The sequence below is a fragment of the Nicotiana sylvestris genome, chromosome 8 (assembly GCF_000393655.2).
Source record: "Nicotiana sylvestris chromosome 8, ASM39365v2, whole genome shotgun sequence".
In the NCBI taxonomy this organism is placed as follows: domain Eukaryota; kingdom Viridiplantae; phylum Streptophyta; class Magnoliopsida; order Solanales; family Solanaceae; genus Nicotiana; species Nicotiana sylvestris.
The window spans coordinates 195,162,128-195,183,667 of record NC_091064.1 but is presented as its reverse complement, the minus strand read 5'-3'; the positions used below and the strand labels follow the sequence as shown (position 1 = coordinate 195,183,667).

At 37.0% G+C, this 21,540-nt stretch overlaps 3 protein-coding genes across 4 annotated transcripts; 2 read left to right on the top strand and 1 right to left on the bottom strand.

Annotated features, from left to right (window-relative positions):
* Positions 1 to 8,020: 8,020 nt before the first annotated feature.
* On the top strand, positions 8,021 to 9,454 carry LOC104223130 (transcription factor MAMYB). Its single transcript, XM_009774499.2, has one exon. The coding sequence runs from the start codon at positions 8,215 to 8,217 to the stop codon at positions 9,181 to 9,183; it is 969 nt and encodes a 322-aa protein (XP_009772801.1). The 5' UTR covers positions 8,021 to 8,214; the 3' UTR covers positions 9,184 to 9,454.
* A 3,219-nt stretch (positions 9,455 to 12,673) lies between these two features.
* On the top strand, positions 12,674 to 12,982 carry LOC104223131 (uncharacterized). The gene has a single exon (XM_009774500.2). It carries the CDS (start codon positions 12,674 to 12,676, stop codon positions 12,980 to 12,982), a length of 309 nt encoding a protein of 102 aa, XP_009772802.1.
* Positions 12,983 to 15,318: 2,336 nt separating this feature from the next.
* Positions 15,319 to 21,494, bottom strand: LOC104223132 (phosphoacetylglucosamine mutase). 2 transcript variants are annotated; one of them, XM_009774502.2, is made up of 10 exons: positions 21,355 to 21,494; positions 20,490 to 20,752; positions 19,549 to 19,671; positions 19,005 to 19,147; positions 18,680 to 18,922; positions 17,585 to 18,003; positions 17,320 to 17,495; positions 16,097 to 16,193; positions 15,585 to 15,755; positions 15,319 to 15,486 (listed from the first exon to the last, which is right to left on the bottom strand). In XM_009774502.2, exons 1-9 carry the CDS (start codon positions 21,413 to 21,415, stop codon positions 15,601 to 15,603), a joined length of 1,680 nt encoding a protein of 559 aa, XP_009772804.1. In that variant the 5' UTR covers positions 21,416 to 21,494; the 3' UTR covers positions 15,319 to 15,486; positions 15,585 to 15,600. The 2 variants fall into 2 exon arrangements, with proteins under 2 accessions (XP_009772804.1, XP_009772803.1); XM_009774501.2 differs by having other exon boundaries at positions 15,319 to 15,755.
* Positions 21,495 to 21,540: the final 46 nt, after the last annotated feature.

Sequence of the window (21,540 nt, the reverse complement as noted above, 5' to 3'; positions counted from 1 at the left end):
GATAAACTTACTTCAAGATGCTAGGTGGAAGTCTTCCCTCAAAAGCTCCAAAATCGCCCAATGGAGGAATGAAAAATGGCAAAAAGAACTTAGAACCCGTATTAAATAAATCTCACTGCTTCAGCGATTTCTGCATCTGCGGTCCTGGGCTGCACCTGTGGCCACCGCATCTGCGGAAGGGAGCCCGCTTTTGTGAAATTTCACCTGGGCCGCTAGGCCGCATCTACGAGTTGCCAGCCGCTTCTGCAGTCTCGCACCTGCGGCTAGCCAACCGTAAGTGCGGTTATGACAGCAACTGAAGCTTCAACACTTCTCCAATTTTTCCAACTTCACTCGAACCTCGTCCGATTGACGCTCGGAGCTCCCGGGCCCCGCCCGAACATACCAACAAGTCTAAAATCATGAAACGGACCTGCCCGAACCTTCGGAATGCCCAAAATAACGCTAAATCTAAGAATCACCCCCTAAAACTAATTAAATCAAACTTATGAACTTCAAGTTCTTAATTCACCTCTAACGAGCCGAAACGCACTTAAACTACTCTGATTGACACCAAAGTTTGCGGGCAAGTCTTAAATGGTATATTGAACCTGTACCAGGCTCCGGAACCAACATACGAGTCCGATACCAATGTGATCAATCGTTATTTAGTTTCTTTAAATCCTTAGAATTTCAGTTTAACAATGTCCAATAAAAATTCATTACTCGGGCTAGAGACTTCGGAATTTGATTCCGGGCATACGCTCAGGTCCCATATTTTCCTACAGACCCTTCGGGACTGTCAAAATATAAATTCGGGTCTATTTGCTAAAAATATTGACCAAAGTCAAAATTAGCCTTTTAAGAAAATCTTAAGGAATCAAGTGCGCCTATTTCAATCCAAACTCTTCCAAAACCTGAACCAACCATCCCCACAGGTCATAAATCAGATAGAGCAAGCACGAAAAGTTTTATTTGGGAGAACAGGTTTCTAAAAAGCAAAACGACCGGTCGGGTCGTTACACACACCTTTCACCAATTTGGTTCTCTCAAATAGTAGTCAAAATATTACAAGTCTGTAGCTTAGATTGTCCAATCTATGTGGGACGATATCATAAACTATACTAGAATTTGATAGAGTACGAGCAGAAAATCCTATACACACAAGCTTCGTCAGCGTCGAACACCCGCACCCGTGTTCGAGCAACTTAGCTCCTGCTAAGTTCAAAATACGAGCACTTCTGGTGGTCAAAAGCTTTTGCGTAAAACCAGTATTCCCTATCTAGTATTTTTAATGTATAATATAGAAAATAGATTCTGAACAACTTGTTTCTTTTTAGTCTCCTGCCATGCCTTTAGCATAAGCTTAAACATCTTCAATTTTGGGAGCTTAAACATCTTGGGTATGTCAATGTAAGCCACAATCCAAAATGCAAACTAAGAATGGAACAGAATGGTGCCCCTGGCCTCTCGACAGTGTCGGGCTTAACCCAAGAATAACCTTAACAAGCTAAATTACCTTCTTCTATTTATGCTCCTTCCATGTAATCAGAAGACATGTCATCATCGAACATGCTCCTAGAGCATTGGTTATAAGTATATTGAAGCATTATCCTCACCCCCTCGAGAAATCAGAATTAAGCACAGAAGTGATAATAGATTACACCACAGCAGACTGACATGAACATTTTTACAACAAAGCTGTTAGTGCACCCACATGAGAAGACCTTCAGTCAACTATACATCCATATAATCATAACAGATGGTGTAACTTGCCATTATCATGTTAGGTTGCCACACAATCCAAAGTGACTAAGAGTCACTTGTTTGGAAAGTGGTTTGCTGCCACGTAATCCCTTGTTGGGGAATTTAAACTTTATCCAATAATTAATTAGGTAATATCCCGCTAATTAACTAATTACTCGCTTAATTAAGAATTATCTCAAATTACTTAAAATACTACTCACTTTTAATAAACTTTATATCCTACTATCATGGTCATGTGGTACTATATAAAATAAATACATACACTATTATTTCATTAAAACATCCACGTAAAAATACATATGTTTTCTCAACTTCTAATTTTCCTAATCTCATATAAAGAGTACAAATTTTTGTATGCTTAATTCTTAAAATGGTAAAAAAAAGATAACCTTATTTTCTTGTGAAAAAAAAATAATTCATATCTTTACAATAAAGAAAATCTCATAAACTTTTCTCATATTATGTGTATAATTTAAAACATATACGAAAGTAGTAATATTAATAACTATATAAAATCATATTTTTCAAACTATTTTTTTTACAAAAATATTCCACTTAAAATACTATATCAAATATATATATATATAACGATATCACATTATATAAAGAAAGGGTGAGAACACAATTAATCACGAGCTCCTGTTCAATGTACAAATAGAATCATGGTTTGCCAAATTGACAAAGGCCAAAAATACCAAAGTGAAATTGGCAAAAGTAAGGTACAGATCACTCACAAAACCCCTTGCTTCTATAGTAAATTACATATCTGATCCTAGAGGTCCATATGACGAAAATTACGCACTTATATGAAATTATAAACCTACTGCATAATTAAAAAAAATCTATATTGCAAAAGGGATGAAGAAAGTATTTAAAAAGTTCAATAGAATCACAAAAAAAAGTATATAAACCTACTGCATAATTAAAAAAAATCTATGTTGCAAAACGGATGAAGAAAGTATTTAAAAAGTTCAATAGAATCACGAAAAAAAGTATATAAGAAAATGCTAGAAGAATCAGCACCTCTTCCATCACACACCAAATATAGAAAAGACTAAGAAAATAAAAAATTGGGGGATTATAATAATAATAATGTCTTAAACCCTCTATAACCTCCTAATATACATAATCCATTCGAACTCATGTGGATTTACTACGGCACATCCTAATGCTAAGGTACGGGATGTAACACCAAGGCACACCTCGTACCTTTTGCAGAACTGGATGTTTACCGGGTCCAATGGGTCCAATATAAATGGATAAGTGTAAACACTAAGTGTCCCTTAACGTGGGTAGTGATGTCTTCTTCGGGCTCAGGAACCACCACGTCTTTTCTGGCCTAGTAGCAGTCCTTTATGACCGTAGGGAGGATATCTTCGGTGATCGAGCAGATATACCTTAATGCCTTTTCACCCCGGCCCGGAATGGGTGAAGGTTTCTCAACTTTGAAGTCGGCGATCACCGAGCACCCGCCAAGGATAAACACGTTAATAGAAGGTCCTGCTACTAGTTCCTTGCCGGCAGGCAGGGAAGAAGAAGCGATTTCTTTCTGAGGGGTTGTCTTAGAAGTCTTCGCCATTTTTGGATAAAGATGAAGAAGATGAAGTTATAAGGGTACGCTTAATGGTTCAGCTAAGCGAGAATTCTAACAAAGTTCTCAAGAAATCTAGGTACAAGTACTAGAAAATGCAAAGATTTCTTATAACAAGAATAGAAAAGGTTTGGATGTAAAGTTTGAATGAATAAAGAAGGGGGTATTTATAATTTTCAAACGACGGTTCAAAACCAGGAGCGGCCGACCAGCAACTGACGAGCATTTAATGCCATTAAGACATGACTGACAAGACGTTTCGCTCATTTTGTCGTTTCCAACGCGGGGTATCGAGGAGAGAATCGGGAACTCATATCGTTTCTCGCCGTTTAATCTCCGAAAAATGAGGGGACTATCTATATATGGTCGTAATCGGGCTCATATATTGAATGATAGATCGGGATTGAAACGTGAACGGTTGAAGATCGACCTTGGATTCCATTGAACTAGGATACGAGGTCAGAATGTATATCTTCAAGGACATCGAGTCTGTGACCCCATAATCGACCCTGACACCGAATTAGCTCGAGGAAACCTTGTCAGACCGGATAACAGAAGGCTGAAGTGTCCGTAACCGATCGGGTATCACGGCAAAAATCTCGGCACGTACCGGCTAATTAGCAAATCATGGGATTTTCTACCTTTTATAGAATTGTACCTAAAGTAGGACTCCCCTACTATATAAAGGGGGTCTGATTATTTGTAAAACACATTGTAACAATCATTCAGAAGCAATATACTGTTGTTTCTATTTAAGGTCTTATTCAACTGTGATCGAAGTGCATCTTGTTCAAGGAGGGCCCTTCTCCCAAGTTTGTTACTGTCTAATTCATGTGGTTTGAATTTATTTCATCATACTTTATTCTAATTGTAATTTTTTTATCGCCTTGTGTCAATTTAATCCACGTATCTTTAAAATCACTTACAAATTCAATTGTTATCTGATTTTGAGGGTAAACATAACCATAATTCAGATTTATAGCCCCTACAAAAAAAAGGAATATGTAAAAGATTTTTTATTTGGAGAAAAAAAAATGTATAGCCTAATTACTTTTGAGACCCTAATAAAAATTTACTAACTATATAATCGGATTAAACCTATATCCCAAATTCATATTTAGGTCATTAATTCGGGCGAGCATGATATAGTTGGTACTTCTTTATTTTCGGAAATTGGGTTATATTATATTAGTACGTAACCTAGCATCAGAAATTGTTCCCAATTTATTCTTTTCTTTTTTTCTTCTTCTTTAACACATCAACGTTCATTTAGTTGTTTGTCATCCAAAAATAATGTAATTTCTTTAGCTTAGTGATGTGGGATGGACGAAAGGAACAAGAAAAGGGAGCTCTTGTTAGGTGTAGTTAAACCTAAAACAGTAATAGAAATCTTGAAAAAGGCCTAATTCATTCAGGAATTTCCTCGAACACCTAAAGAACAAAGGTGATAGACACTTTAAACTTTCTGTGCAGCAAAGCCTTAGCATTCCATGAAAGATTAAATAGAGAAACAGAATATAAGAAGAAGAAAACTCACAAAAAATAATGACTCAAAGAGAAAAATTGGCGATAAGATCAGCAACTGCGAGGAGCGAAAACGTGGAACTGGAAAACTGCAATTTCCAGACGTTGGAGCTTTTAAACTATTGCTAGATTGGTTTTTGATACTGCATCTGCCAAGTTTCTCAAAGTGTTGTCTGCCTAATATGGATAAGAACAAGAAGAGCAAGAAGACAGAAGCCACATGACAGTCCTCCACAGTCCCCACCTCAATTAACACAAGAACTAGACAGGCAAACAAGAGAGGAATTAGCAGCAGTACTTGCAGAAATAAGGGAGACACGCACGGAGTTTTGGTGGCTAAAGGACATTCAGTTCTACAATGTCCACCGGAGATGGTAACATGCAGTCTTAATTTTCGGCAAACCACCAATCCAGAGATAGGAAAGTATGCAATGGTGATCATTCCGACACTTCTTCAGCTTCCAATGAGTCTGGATCCGACAATTTCTTCTGTTGTCCATCCAATGACTCAAACTCTATTAGGGCAGATCAATAATCCTAATTCATATATGAATTTCAAGGGAAAAGAGCCTCCGATAATGCTATAATAGTGCAAGAATCTTTAAATTACTTAGCAAAAATGAAGGGAAAATGTTTTTCTATGCTCCTAAAAATTGATTTAGAAAAAGCCTTTAATAGGCTAGAATGGTCTTTTATTAGACAAATTTTATTCTACTTTAATCTACCTACTCCTATGATCTCACTCATTTTGTCATGTGTTACAACTACGTCTATTTCCGTTTTAATTAATGGCTCTAAAACTCAATTCTTTACACCAACTAGGGGTATACGACAGGGAGATCCCCTATCACCATACTTGTTTATCATGTGCATGGAAATGTTATCACGAAGCATATCTTGCTCTGTAGACTATCTACAGTGGAAGCCAATTCGTCTATCTAAGAATGGTCCAGATATTTCGCATCTTTTCTTTGCAGATGATATTATTCTATTTTCCAAAATTACTATGAAGAGTTGTCATGATATAATTGATGTTTTGAATAACTTCTCATGACATTCAGAACAAAAAATCAATTTTAGAAAATCTAAAGTATTCTTCTCTAAAAGTTGCAACCTAACTGATAAATCTTTTGTTACAAGCTCCTTTAGTATCAGGGAAGGTACCTCTTTTGGGAAATATCTGGGTTTTCCTATGATCCTGGGAATATAAAAAAAGACAGACTTCCAATTTCTCCTTGATAATTTTAAAAATAAACTGGCAGGCTGGAAAACTAATTTTCTCACCTTGGAAAGAAGAACTACTCTAATCAAATCTACTCTAAATCAATTACCCAATCATATCATGCAATACATCTTATTGCCTTCTTCCATTATAAATAAAATGGAATAATATCAGCGTAATTTTCTTTGGGGCACTACCTCAACACGAAAGAAGTTACACCTTGTTAAATGAGATACAGTAACTCTTCCAAAGGAAGAAAGAGGATTAGGAATTCAAAAACTTAGTCAAAAGAATTCTGCTTTACTAGCTAGTTTAGCTTGGAGAATGTTTAAAAATCCTAATTCTATGAGGGCCATCATCCTTCTTAATAAATATTTTAAGAAATCACACACTTTTTGTCAATCAAAAATATGGTCAAATATTCTTCATGGTGGGCAACAATGTCAACTAGGATTAAAATGAAAAATAAGAGAAGGAACGCATATCAAATTTTGGGAGGACCCTTGGATTAGAACGGATACAACAATGCGATCTCAAATTCAAGGATCAATACCAGCTAGCCATCACAATATCATGATTTCCTCTCTATTAAATGACAGGGGATGAACTTTGAATAATTTTCCATTTGACTTACCTTCCGCTATTATACAAACAATATTAAATACATGCGTACCTAAATTTTATCCTAAGGAAGACACTATATACTGGGGTCTAACACCAATGGGGAATTTCACTACTAAATTTATGTACAATGCTTTGTCTACTAACTTATATCAAACTACTAATACTAATATAAGATACTCTTGGATATGGAAGCTCCCTATCTAACCCAAAATCAAAGGGTTTATTTGGCTCCTTTATCATAATAGACTCCCTATTAAGGATTTCCTTAAATATATTAATCTAATTCAAGATGCGACTTGCCAATATTGTCATCAAGAAAATGAAACAGTAAAACACTTGTTTCTAGACTGCAGCAGTGCTAGAGCATACTGGCAGGAATTGGGCATCAACCAGTTTATTGAACGAATCATCACTAACACACATCCTAATAACTGGCTGCATGAACTCATTAACTTCCAGGGTATTAAGCTTCCTTATCACATTACTTCACGCTCTTATTTACCACTAAGTCTATGGAACATCTAGTTAGCACGTAATAAAACATTTACAACCATAGTACTGCTAGAGCTTCCATTGAGCATACGACTCAACACGCTGTAGAGTTCACTTATTTGACAGCTAAATGTCATAAATGTGTTAAAACGACAGCCTAATCTTAAGTGGATTCCCAAAAGATAAGTTTTATAAACTTAATACATATGGGTCTTGCTCAGATACAACTGCTGGCATCGGTGGAATAATTAAAAATTCAAGCAGAATGGGTGCTGGGATTTGCTGCCTCTATCCCAAGAGATACATCTATGTTAGCGGAATTACATGCACTGCTACTTGGTCTTACACTTGCACATGAACATAATTTAAAACCACTGGAGGTGGAAGTGGATGCTAAAGAGGTTGTCACAATGATTCAATCTAATAATATGTCATTTAATAATATATTAATTGACTGCAGGTACCTCCTAGACAGGTTAGATAAACCGGTAGTGCAACATACGTACAGAGAATAAAATAGGATTGCGGATCTACTAGCTAAGGAAATAAGCAACTTTGAAAACAACTATGTCCCGTGTATTTTTGATACAATCTCAGATTTTGTAAGACAAGTTTTTGAAGAAGATAAGTATGTAATATTACTACCAACTGCAGCGCCAGAACATGTTTTGACTGATCTCAACATTGCTCCAACGAAGCCAGATGCTTCTACCTGTGGATGCAAGTTAGTTGTAGCTGATAATAGTAATACTAGGGGTTTGTATTATCTAATAGTAGTGTATTATCTAGTAGGATGCAGTATATGCATCAGTTCTCTCTACGTTTAACTTAATTGCAATATATATGCTTATTTTTTGAACCAAAAAAAAAACATTTTTTTGCACGTTCATTATCTCAACTGTCTTTAGTCAAGAGTTGTGCTTATTTTAACCCAAATTTGGTATAGTATGAAATACGAAAGAGAAAAGTAAACATCAGGTCGTACTTCTTTCAGGCACAGGTCTTGCCTTTGACAATGGAGTTCCTAGACGAAGACGCCAGACCCAGATTCCTCCTCCAATCCAAGCCATTACAGCAATCCAATTCCGATCCGGAAACCCAAACCCGGTCTCTATATCGACCCGGAATCATCATCTCCATCTCCCTTTCCCTCCTCTTCTTCGCTCTCTCTTTCCTCTATTTCACCATTGAACCCTTCGGATCCCTTCTCATTTGGCTCTCTCTTTCCCTCCTTATCGGCCCTTTTGCCCCACTTTCCGTCACTGCCGGTGACATCCGGGTCGGACTTGGACCTCCCATCCAAGACCCGCCGAAAGACGATCTTTCTGATACCGAACCCGATGCCAAAAAAACCAACCGAAGATCCAACCGACCCACCAAGAAAGTCGTTGACTTTGAGCCCGTACTGCCGGAGAACATTAATGGGTCGGTGGCAAATTCGGAGAAAATTAATGGGTCGGTAGTAAATTCGGTTAAAATTAATGGATCGGTTGCGAATTCAGAGAAAATTAATGGGTCGAGCGAGTGGAGCGAAGGAGATGAGGAGTTGTTGAGGAAGATGATGGGGAAGCACCCGGTGGGGAAACCGGGGCGGTGGGAGGCGATAGCTGAGGGGTTAAATGGGAGATACAGAGTGGAAAATGTTATCAAGAAAGCTAAAGAATTAGGCGAGAAGAAAATGAGCGATGAGGATTCGTATCAGAGGTTCTTGAAGGATAGGAAAGCAGTGGATAAGAGAAGTGAGAGTGGAAATGAGGGTGATTCTGAGAATGTGGAGGTGAAGAAGGTGGTGGAGAGCGGGTGGACTAGTGGGGAGGATTTGGCTTTGCTTAATGCATTGAAGACATTTCCGAAGGAAGTGGCGATGAGGTGGGAGAAAATTGCAGCTGCTGTGCCTGGGAGGAGTAAAGCAGCTTGTATGAAAAGAATGACTGTGTTGAAGAAGGATTTTAGAAGTTCTAAGTCTGCTAATGCTGACACTTAGGGGGCATAAGAGCAGTTATTGATTTGAAAACCATTATAGGTCAATTTTCCGCTTTATTGCAGAGGTAACAAATTTTCGTATAAGGCTACTTACTTATTTGTTAAAGAATTAAGAGCACTACTTTTTGGCCTTGTTATTAGTTGAGGAAGCAATTGATACACAACCAGTTGTTCACTTAGAAAGTTACTGAGTTATATTGTTCTTTGTAATATGTAACTTGACAATCTTTTATATGAATAAATACATTACCACTCTGTGGCGATTGAGTTTACTGTGGATATGCTAACTTGCTAAGCATGGGGTTGTTCGTCCCAATTTTGAGTTGCAATTTACTGAGGATTACATCTTGACGTTTGATGTCAAATATTTGATCTTGGTACTGTGTGATGCTTGGAATCAAAATGCTTTGACGATTCAAACTGTTAGAGGTTACATTTTCACTCTTTTAGTTGATTTTCTTGCTAATTGCTAGAATAAGTTGCTTGTGCAACCATTATGTGGTATAGAATAGTCAGCTTGATGCAGAAAAGTAAATGTGATTTTAACTTTTCCGATTATGCTCCAGCCACAGGAATTTGAGGCAATAGAGAGACTGGAGCAGTTTGGTGAATTGATCAACTTGGCAATTAATTATTGCCAAGATTGACTTGATAACTAGAATGCATAGGCATTTTATCAAAAGTTAATAAGAATGATAGTCTGTAAGGAAATTTTAAGCTACTCGATTAGGCTAGCTATAGATCCTCTTGTTGAACTTTGTAACCAAGGATGTCAGTAATTCAGGTTTTATGAGTAACAACCTGAAGACCTTAGGTTTGAAACTTTGAATCCCAACGACAACACTCAGTGGAGCCGTCCACCCACCATAGTTAGGGAAAGTTGACCAGAATGTGCTGGTTGGCTGCTGCAGGCTGTCCGATGAATTAATCGAGGTGTTTGCCCAGTAGTCCTAGTATTAGTCTAATTTTAGATGTTGGCACTGCATCCCTCAACCTAATTATGGCCAATGAGAAGCTGGCCATGCTTTTTCTTACCTGTGAACAAGGAAGAGAATGTTATACAAAACTGGTATGTACTTATGGCTAGGTTTATGAAGATGGAATCCAGCTAAGCTTAGTTAGTCATTTGCTTGTAGAGCCCTCCATCTCAATGCATCGCATTTGGAACTATTGAAACCCTAGGATCCTTCTTAAGCAGTAATGATGGAAGCTGGCACATTGGGAGGTTGATAGCAAAGGGGTTTAAGGGGAGACAGAGGGGAGATTGTGGTGAAGAAAGCAGAGGTGTGTAAGAAGATGAGCGTTGAAGATTTGAATCATAGGTCTTTTAAGGGATTGGAAGCTTGCAGATAAGAGAATCAACAGTGGAAATAAGGGTGATTTTGAGGAACTCATCTAAGTTGATGAAAAATGATTCCATAAGAACTAAGTGACAAGAAGTAAGCAATTAATGTTGCTTTAGGCTAGTTTTTAGGTTAGCTGGCGATCATCATGTCGAACCCTAGCATACCTGTTTTCAGTAAAAGGATAAACTAAAATCAAATGAAACTCTCATTGGCTGCTATCAAAATCCCCTCGTCGATGTTCTTTTTCCTCCCTCTTTTGACCCACCACCAGTGTCTTCACTTCTTCCTTGGCTTTTGTACTTTGCCTGCAACCAACATCCTAGCTCCTTGTTGTATCTGTAGTTCCTTTTGATACCTAGACCTACCACCCTTAACTTTTTTCTTTGTTGCTCGTTGGAAAGTAGGCACGATGAAAAGACATCTCATTTTGCTCTCTTTACTCGGTTTAATTTACAACATGAACACAGAAAAAGCGTCCCCCCCCCCCCCCAAAAAAAAAAAAAAAAAAAAATCGAGCAACTGTATTCTCTGTGTTACAGCAATTAATTTCCTATATTTCCAGTATACCTGTTGCTTTCCTACTATGTGACCTTTGACTGTGTGATGATGCTGTACATCTTTATGTTTGGAAAAGGTCTGTTCAAGTGCATATCCATGATCTGACTTTAATTTGCTATGGTACTTCATGGGTGGGAACTGTCTATTGTGTTTTTTTTATAAAGGTAAATGATTTTATTGATGATGGAGAAACCCTGTATACAAGTCGTATACCAAAAAAGGTAGAGAACCTACACCAAAATATGGTTCTCCACAAAAGAAATCCGATCTTCTATACAAATAGGGACCTCATGGATACACCAAAAGGAAACTACTCGGAACAAAAGACTACTTTTCAGTTTTACAAAATCTTGGTCTACCCAATGTATATATTATGCTACATGTAATTACAGCTGATGGATGCTCTAGGGGATTGTCGTAGGAGGCTATGAACACAGAGAGAGTTGTCATTCTGGTTCCAACTTTGCTTATTCTACATGTTATGTAGTTGGTTAAATAAATGGATAATCTAGTCGTTTGGTGATACTGAAAGAGGGGAAGGGGTCTATTTAAAGGAATGTAGCATCCTCTAAAGCTTCCAGAGCATGTATTTATCTGGAGTTGGAGGTAATATTGTTTTATATATTGATAACCGAGAAATGACCGAGATCATGGTTCGAAACCCGATGGATAATAAATAAACTTAGACCTTTTATCCTTCTCCACTTAATTATAAGGCTTTTATACATGGTAGGGTTGGAGCACGCGACGTTGGCTTAAACCCACACGTCAAGTCCTGGGGCAATAATTGCGTAGGGGGTGCGTCGTGTTATTTTTAAATATTCATTCAATAGTGAAGTCAAATAGATGTGAAGCATCAAAATATGGAACAAAAGCTAAACATGAAGGATAGGAATCTCAAGTTACATTAGTTGCATAAAATAAAGCTATTCGAATAAGAGAGTAAGCTACCTAATTAGCATCCTAGCTAGTAAAGAAACTAATTTCTTAAAGACAAATAATCCCAATAACAATACCAAATTCAGATAAATTAGGCACCGTTGCTGAATTAAGAGCTGTATTAATCTTTTGATAATCGAATTCAACCATCACTTTATCGATATTTAAGCCCTTTAAGTCACAAGGGCTTCACGAAGGGAGAAAGCTTCAGCATTGAGGGATATTTAAAACCTTTTTCACAATTTTTGCCAACATCTATTTATCACAAAATGAGGGATTTAATAAAAGAATTCAGAACCACTCTATACTCGAACTTGATTATGTACGGTCTACTCCCTATATTTATTAAAGTGTCAAACCATGCGTTAAAAAACACTTCTTCACATTTTTATGAACTCAATAGTTATAAAAAATATGTCTTGCTTTTAATTTTTTATCACTTAAGTTTATTTATAATGTGTATTATTATTATTTTAACTTATAGCTTTTTATAATAATTAAAATACGTGATTTTGTGCAAAAATGGATATTGTCAAAAGCTCTCTATGAAAAGAAAAAAAAAGGTGTCACATTATAAATATCGAAGAAATCCGATAATCCTCATAACAAAGTGCGAGCAACTGAAAACCCTCTTTGTAGCGAATAGCCATGGGGATTCTATCATGGTGGAAGGGCGACAAAAAGGAAACTCCAAAATCCACCCAGAAACCCGACCCGATTACTCAAATCTCATCCGACAAGCCGGAGGTTCCGGGCATGAATGGAGCCGTTGAGGTTTCACGGCCAAACCCACCGCCGGCGGATATAACCGTTTTCGAGTTCGGGTCTGTGGCTGCTTCTGTTGATAAGGTTACACTTGCTGGATATTGTCCGGTTTCTGATGAGCTTGAGCCCTGCCGTTGGGAGATTTTACCGGCGACTGGGTCTAACGCACCACAATTTCGCGTGGTTTTCTGATTTGAGTTTTTTCAGCTGAGAAAATTTGGGAAAAAAGGTTTTTTCTGGGTTGTGTAATTTACTGAATATGGTCTAACGAAAAACCTTAATCTAGTTGGTTTGTTTGATGATTTCTTGTTGTGATTCTTGATTTTGGATGCATTTTTATGCTTATGTTGTGTTTCTATGTTTGTTTGGTTTATAATTCTGGAATTTTCTGTTGTGTAGAACCTTTTAGGTTAAAAAAGACCCTAATTTGTTTAACAAAAATAATTATTTAATATGAGAATAAAGCAGAATGGATATAGATGATTTATACAGCCCATCTAGACTTGTTTGGGGTTAATGCGTAGTTTAATGATGTTCTTATTAAGATGATTTAAACAGCATATCCCAATTTGTATGACCAGAAGAAGCTGAAGCAGAAGGTAAATGCTAGTTTCAATTGTATGGAGCTGTGATCTTATAAGCATTTCAGTGGACAATCTTTTTTAAGTCAGTTAAGAGTAATAGATCTTTTTTAGCTGAACGTCTATCGGAAACAATCTCTCTGCCCTTCCAAGGCAGGGGTAAGGCTGCGCACATCCTACCCTCCCCAGACTTACTTGTGGGATTACACTGGGTTGTACCCTCCCCAGAGCCCACTTGTGGGATTACACTGGGTTGTTGTTGTAAGAGTAATAAAAAAGAGAGCTTTTCTAATTTGAAAAATAAAAGACTATCTTGTTTTCTTCTTCTGTCCTGTCTTCCTGTTTCAACAAGTATGGCAAAGTTTCTGGTGATGTTAGACTGAAAAATTTGGTGTTGCCAAGTGCAAATGTGCTGTATATTAATCTTCTCCTCTATGTTAGAGAAATAGAAAGAAGGGAAAGAAATCAGTGTTAATATTGTCTTATGTTAATTTGAGGGGCATTTTGTTGCTGCTATTCCTATCGGGAGTAAATGGATGTTTCAAATTGTTTTTCGACCAAGTAATAGGTAAAGTTGCATTGCAAAGTCTTTAAGGTAAGCCTCGAAGGAGCTATATTTGAAGATTTCTGTATATCAGTTTTCTGGAAGTACGTGTGTGTACGCAGACTAAGATGGCTAAAGAGAGTAAAGAGGTTGTTTCTGGAAGTACATGTTATATCTCATAATAATTTGGAATGTACATGAGCCTCTTTGCTGGTAAAAATAATACTAATTGTTTAACTAAGATGGCTCCATTTGTGCTGGAGATATTTGAATTATGGTAGATGCCATCTGGAGTAGCATTAGATTATATTTGGTAATATCATTGTTGTAATTGTATGTTTATTGCCAAGTTCATACTTCAGCATAGGGGTGTTCATAAAAACCCGAAAACTCCAACCAAATCGAAAACCAAACCAAACTGATCAAAAAAACCGATACTTTTTGGTTTGGTTTGGTTTTGGTTTTGAATTTTAAAAACCAATCAAATTTGGTTTGGTTTGGTTTGGTTTTGGTTTTAATCAGAAAAAAACTGAAAAAACGAACCAAACCGACTATAGGATCAGCTATTTCAAATTTATTATTACACTTATATATATGTATACTTATATACAAAGTTTCAGAAAATTTATAGTAAATGTTCATAGTATGCACTTTTAGTATAGTTCTTTACCTTTACATTCTAGTTTGATTGATAGTTTTCTTTTGTTAAGTGTAAGAAGTCATTTCGTGTTAAAAATAATATATTTTTAATTGAGTCCTTAAATTATTCATCACTATTTGATTAAATTATCATCAATATATCTTGGTAAATAATAGATTTCTCAAAGAGCAATTGATTTGATAGTGTTACGTTGAAAATGTGATCGCCGGAATATGTGTTTGGTAGTGTATGTCTTATATTTAAGGAAAAACCGACAAATAATCGAAAAAACTGAAAAACCGACAAAACTCGACATAAACCGAATCGAGGAAAAACCAACTTAATTGGTTTGGTTCTAATATTTGAAAAATCGACTTACTTGGTTTGGTTTTTTTTAAGAAAAACCCGATCCAAACCGAACCATGAACACCCCTACAGTTCTGCATTACATGGAATCAGCTTTTGGTAGCCTACTCTGGCTTTCTATAAAAATTGTTACTACAGGATTGTCAATGCACCAGACAAAGATCCTCAAGTGAAAAAGTAGGTGATGTTACGAAATAAAAAACGATAATCCAACTGCAAAATAAAAATTGGGTGTATTATAAGGGAAAGAACTTAACTATGCCGGGTGTTTATACCAAACGAATGAACACGTGACAAGTATCTATCATATGCACCTTTACCACTTATGACTGTTAATATATATTATCGCCTGAGCTAGAATGGTTTTTCTCAGTCCAGATTGTGCAAGCAAGTCAGAGAAATGGAAGATGCAAATTCTACTATCAAAAGCAGTATAAAATATGCTGAAGTACAACATTATTAGCTTCAGTGTCTCCCAAAGTTTTTCCAACAATTCTACAAAGAGGAGTCGAGGGGCATATTGCATGATCCAAAATGGCCAAACAAGTATATAAGTTCGCGTCTCCTAACACCCAAAAAAGAAAGAAGTCAATGATTTGTTGTCACATCGTTCAGTATTCAATCTGCTAAAAGTAGTTAAAACCTCAATTTTTGACTAATTACTTTGTTAGTGAGTTAGTCAAGAACTGCCAAAACCAAGATACTGATCCACAAGTCTTGCCACTGAAGAGGCTAGCGCGTCTGCAGCATCCTGGGTGGTTGCTTCAGCATATACTCTTATAACATCCTCTGTCCCAGACGGTCTAATGAAACATCTTCCTCGGGGATATTTTGCTGGATAAAACAAGAAATACGGGTTCAATATCTAATTATGGAGCATGCAACGATACAAACTCGCAGAAAATGATATATTTGATCAGGATAAGGAACTGTATAAATGTGATTTATCAATATATGGACTTACAGGGCGCCATTAGAAATGTAAATAGCTAGATAAGCCATGATTTCATTTAACTTTCTTGGCTGACTATTGAAGTTCTACATTTTTTATGGACGCTGTAACATGAACACTCAGTTGACTGGTGATTTCAGCTACCAAAATCAGATGATCTACTAAGATCACCAAATAGAACAGATTTGTCCGTCTAAAATGTTGATCAAGTTGATGAAATTACCTATTTCAGCATTCATAGCTTCTTGAATACCAATAGGCTGAACAGTCACAGTCTCCGCATTTGCTGTCACAACTGCAGTTCGGTCAACAACCTTTACCTGAAAAAAGGAGGATCTTGGAATTGAAGCACTTATCTTCAAAGTGAAATTTCCTTAAAATGAAATGTTCAGGGTCACATTCAACTCCAAAATGATGGAGACATAAATTAGAGACAAAAAGCAGATTGCAAAACTAAAGTGGATTTTCCCCTTGGGAAAAGGTCAACTAGTGTGAGCAATAAACTAGAAATTTGAACTTGACAGCACTTGGTTCCTTATTGTATCACCCACTTATTGTGAAAGTGCATGTCCTTCCGAACAAGATTATAAATTGACGAGAAACAAGAAAAAGAGAAAATTTTGTAGTTTTGACATCACTAGCTTCTCGGAGCTTCCCCCAGACCCCACTTGTGAGATAATACTGGGCCGTTGTTGTTGTTGTTGTTGTAGCTTCTCGGAGCTTCCTTAACATGTGTCTATTGGTTTATCTAGTTCTGAATGTGATGTAACGCACTTGAGCTACTGCATAAGCTGAATTTCTCTCTTTGGTTTCTTCTACATATTTATTTTCACTTTTGATAAGTTCAGTTTTCTTCTCCTTCTTTGTTAACTCTCCTTATTTTTTAATTTAGCCCGAGTGTGCGGAGATGAGGCACTGACTTGAATGTAGAAACATGGTCATTGAGGATTCACAGCCTACCCCAACTTGTTTAGGACTGATGCGTTGTTGTTATTGTAGTATCAAGACAATGAGACATATGGAGCTGAAGCCATCCATTAGGCTTCAACAAAATGAGTGGATTCGGAGGTTTACTAATTAACGTCAAAGATTCACATGTGTCTTGACTCTTGGCGCATCAGTTCTCACGCTTTCGGAATTATGCACAATGGACATTCGTGTAGAGAAACTATATATGAAGCCAAAAACAAATTAATGTGTTCCACTACGGAATTTCCGATACAGAAGTCTCATCAACATTGGAATCCCAGTGTTTCTTTAAGGTCAATTCAGAGAACAATAATAAATTTCCAAGTCTATGCAATAGGAGCCACAGAAATCAGAAAATCAACAGAACTAAAACAGCGTCTGTAATTGATGAATTTGAAGACAAAAGGTGATTACTTGCATCTTTTCTAACAAACTATGCAGAGCAAGTTAACAAATTCAAAAGTGGAAGAGTCTGACCTTTAGTTGTCTGCTAGGCAGATCATGATAAAGCTCATTCCATCTATGTATGGACCATCCCATGTATTTCAGGATAACCTCCACTAGAAGCAGTCCACTTAAAGCATCTCCCACAGCCTGATTAATCAACTGACTGACAGCCAAAAGTCTTGAAGCAGCTTTTTGTTTCACTGAACCTAAAATAAGTAACAGATAGATAAAATAGATGGCAAAAAATAGACGGTCAAGGGTCATAACAGCAACAGTGGAGGAGGTTGGGTCAGACCTTCTGACGTTGATAGAAGCGTCTTGTGACTAGTCTCCAGCCAGCATAGGAAAGCTTCTGAAAACAAGATAGTTCCATGCCCATTCGCCTCAAAATATATGCCAATATCAAATTCAGCAGCTTTTTCATGCAAGTATTTGACTCCTGTTGGGGTAAGCACAACTTCTAGACCCATCTCTTTCAGGTAATCAGTTGATGCGCCATTCGCATAAGCTGTCTGCACAACACCTAGACGTGCTTGATAAGAGTCATTTCCTTTCTTGTCTTCACCCTCGTTCAAAATACTTAGTTGCTCCTTGATAAATAACGCAAACAAAGACAATATCTTATCCCCATCAACGAGTTCAATCTTGTTGTTTTCATTCGATAGAACTGAGAAATAGACTAGCCGATCAGCATCCCCATCCAAACTGGCACACCTGAACCACTAGGTGTATTGAAGTAATTAATTACCACTTCTCTTCACCATGGAAAAGTGCCGATTTTGATCAAATACTGGAAAGATAGTAAGATTACCACATCAAAAGATGATGCTAACCATAACCTGTATCTGCTCTAACAAGATATGAGCATGTGATGAACAATCTTCTTATTGAAGATCTTCCTAAAAGTTATGCCTCTTGGAAACAATTGATACAGTAATTTATGCAAGAAATACGTTCTTAAACCATCAATCAATTTTCCATCGAATTGTATGCTGAAACACACATAAGCCGGATCTAAGAGGTCTTATCAGGTTAGTAACTCCTACACGCATATAGCATCCTAAGTAGGCCAAGAAAGACGAGAGAAATGCAATAAAACAGGTACAGAGAGGATTTTAACAAATCCATATTACTGAAAACAAGTTAAACTAAATCATCATGACCAGTGAGAGAAATGACATAGGATAAAATCGGATTTCCTCTTTCTGGTTATATTTAGGTGTAGCTCCGTAGTCAGTATTACTGAACTTTAACCCAAATGAAATTAGATCTAGCGAATATCATGTTACATTTACACAGTATTATCCTCACTAGATACCCATACAAAACGGGTAGACAATGTTCAACAAAAACCTTTCTAGATTAAGGAATTGACAAGAAGATGTTTCACCTTAGCCCAGTATCGGCAGAACCAAAGCTACGGGGAGCAACCTTCTCTTTTTGCACATAGTCAGCACCAACACCTTCATTAAGTATACCATCTCCCCTGTTACGAACTTCAATACACAACCCAGCCAACATCTTCTTAAACTGTTCAAGCTTTTCCCCACCAACACCATCTGCCCCATCCACCAGCAATGTAGCATCATTGCCATTCTTGCTGATTCCCTCGGGCTTCAAATCCATCAAACACCTAAAAAAAGTCAGTAGCATTTCTATTAAAACATATCTCAGCTAAATTTAAAGGCTTCAAGAAATTGTCTACTTAATGTGACCTGAAAGAGGTTGAAAGCTGGTGAAAATAACTAGATTCAGATGCCTCCAGGCCTCCATTTCTTGCTCGAACCATCCAATGCAGTTGTGGTGTTGTAACTACTCCCATGTCGGTGCCAATTGCTCCAATGATTGAAGTGATTCCCTTCAATAGACAATTATTTACTACCAATAAGTACAACTGGAAGGCAAATCATGCTGGTCTATCTAACTAGGAGGTTCTTTTGGCGCTTCTATTCTGCAAATTCATGCATGAATCAGAAGGCCAACAGGAGTTATAAGGGTCATCAAAAGACACAGAAAAGGGAGGAGAATTATTAAACCTAAACTAGACAATGGATTTTTTTAATGTTAAAGGTTAACTAGACAATGGGATTAGATGAAAAGGATTCTAGATAATCAGCAGAGGAGTGTAAAGCAATATGGTGTACAAGGTCAGAGCCTATAGCAGCTCGAGTTCCACCTGAATTTAACTGCAGTGAAGCAGATAGACACTGGATTAAAGAAATGTGAACAATGTCCATTGAAGCTATGCAAAAGACCTACTTGTTTGGCAGCCTCAAGGAGAGCCTCTCCACTAGGCCTTGTGTCTCTTCCTAATAACACCTCTGCTGCTGGCTGTCTTCCTTCAAAGCCAATTTCTTCTTTCTTCACAAATTCAGTTATTAGCTGTTCCCAGAACAAGATGTAATGAATCAGAACTTAGCAAATTAACGGAACACTAATCCATCACTTGATGCAAAGGATTATAGGCAGAAGCGGAAAACAGAGAAGATAATGTCTAATCTTTATTAGCATTCGTAAATGTCAAACTACTTTATCAGCATAGCTAAACACTTTATAAGCACACCAGTAATTCACATTCATGCAGTAATACTAAAACTACTAATTCACATTCATGCAGTAATACTAAAACTACTCATTGGAGTCTTAATCAATAGCAACAGTCCAGAATCACATTATATTCTTAGTGTTGATCTTCTTCTCCAATATAGGACGATAACCCCCGCCCCTTTTTCCCCTTCTTTCTCTTCCTAGAGGCATTTCACCCAAAACATCCTTATCTATTCTATTCCCGTACTTCAGCTAATATAATTATATTTATCAAACCCTCTAATTGGCTTATGTTGCAGCAGCCGTGCATTGTAATTGCTGTGATATGCCAGGATATATTTGAATTAATGCACTCTTTCATAATCAGTGTATTTTAAAGATAGATCAATCATTTAATCAGTTATGTCTCCGTCGCAAACTAGTAGCTTTCATTCTGCTCCATTCACGCCCGTATTGTAAATAGATAATCTTCAAATTTTCCAGATTTATCCAATTAACCTGCATTCTTTCCACTTGAACAAGATCACAAGAGTACTATAAAAATGAAAGCTTTTTCTTTTCCATTTTTTTTTGAAAATTTGACAGACAAATATATATTCACATATATTTGCATACATAGTATATGTGTGTTTAAAGAACGAGAGGATTGAAACCTGAAGGAGGGAATGGGGATCAGGGGCATTAGCAATGGCATCAGAAAAAGGCTCCCAATCCTGAGTCAACATTCCACCACTTGGGTCTGCCACTTTGATTCCATTGTCTGATACTTTATTGTGTGATGCAGTAATCATCAAACCTATCACAGATCCAGTCTTCAGCGACCTTAATGCCGCCAATATCCCCACCCTGAATACTGTCGATTCGAGCAATGATGCATCTGCCCTGAAGCCAGCTGTCCCATAAGACAGCTTCACCCCTGTTCATACATTTTCAAATAAATCAATCAACAGCCAATCAAGTGCATCACGATCCTGACCTAGTTGAATCGGTTTCTATGAATCATTTGTATCCAGTCTGCATCTACTTGGACTCATTTTGGTTCACACTTTTCAACGAAAATCAGTCACCAATCAATCAATTATGCATCAATCCCAAATTAATTAACGCCTGCTATATAAATCAAGCAATAATCAATCAACTACACTTTCATCCCAAACTAGTTGGGTCGGTTTTTGTGAACCAATTGTATCCACTCTGCATCTACTTGGACTCATTTGGGTTCATACATTTCAAAAGAAAATCAATCAACAGTCAAAATACGCGTCAATCCCATATTAGCTAAGGCTTGCTATATATAAATCAATCAACTAACACCTTGATCCCAAACTTTCTATTTTTGCTCTATTCAGACTCATAAAGTTCATACATTAACAACAATCAATTAATTACCATCCTAAAGAACCTCTTTTCATTTGGATACAAAAAAAAAGTTTGATTTTTATGACAAATTAGTGATTCTTGATTGCTTTTTCCTAAAAAAAAGTGAAATTGAGAAACCCAATTAGAGAAAGATTGGACCTTTGGGAGGAGGGAAACGAGCGGCCGATTCGAGCAGAAGTGATTGCTGATTTTCGTTCATCTTTTCTGAGCTGAGAACACTGTGTTTGAGTTGATGCTGCTTTCTGGTTTGCTTTTTTCTTTTTTCTTTTACCCCCTTTAAATTGTGATTAAATTGTGTTTTATTGACATTAATAATTGTACTGG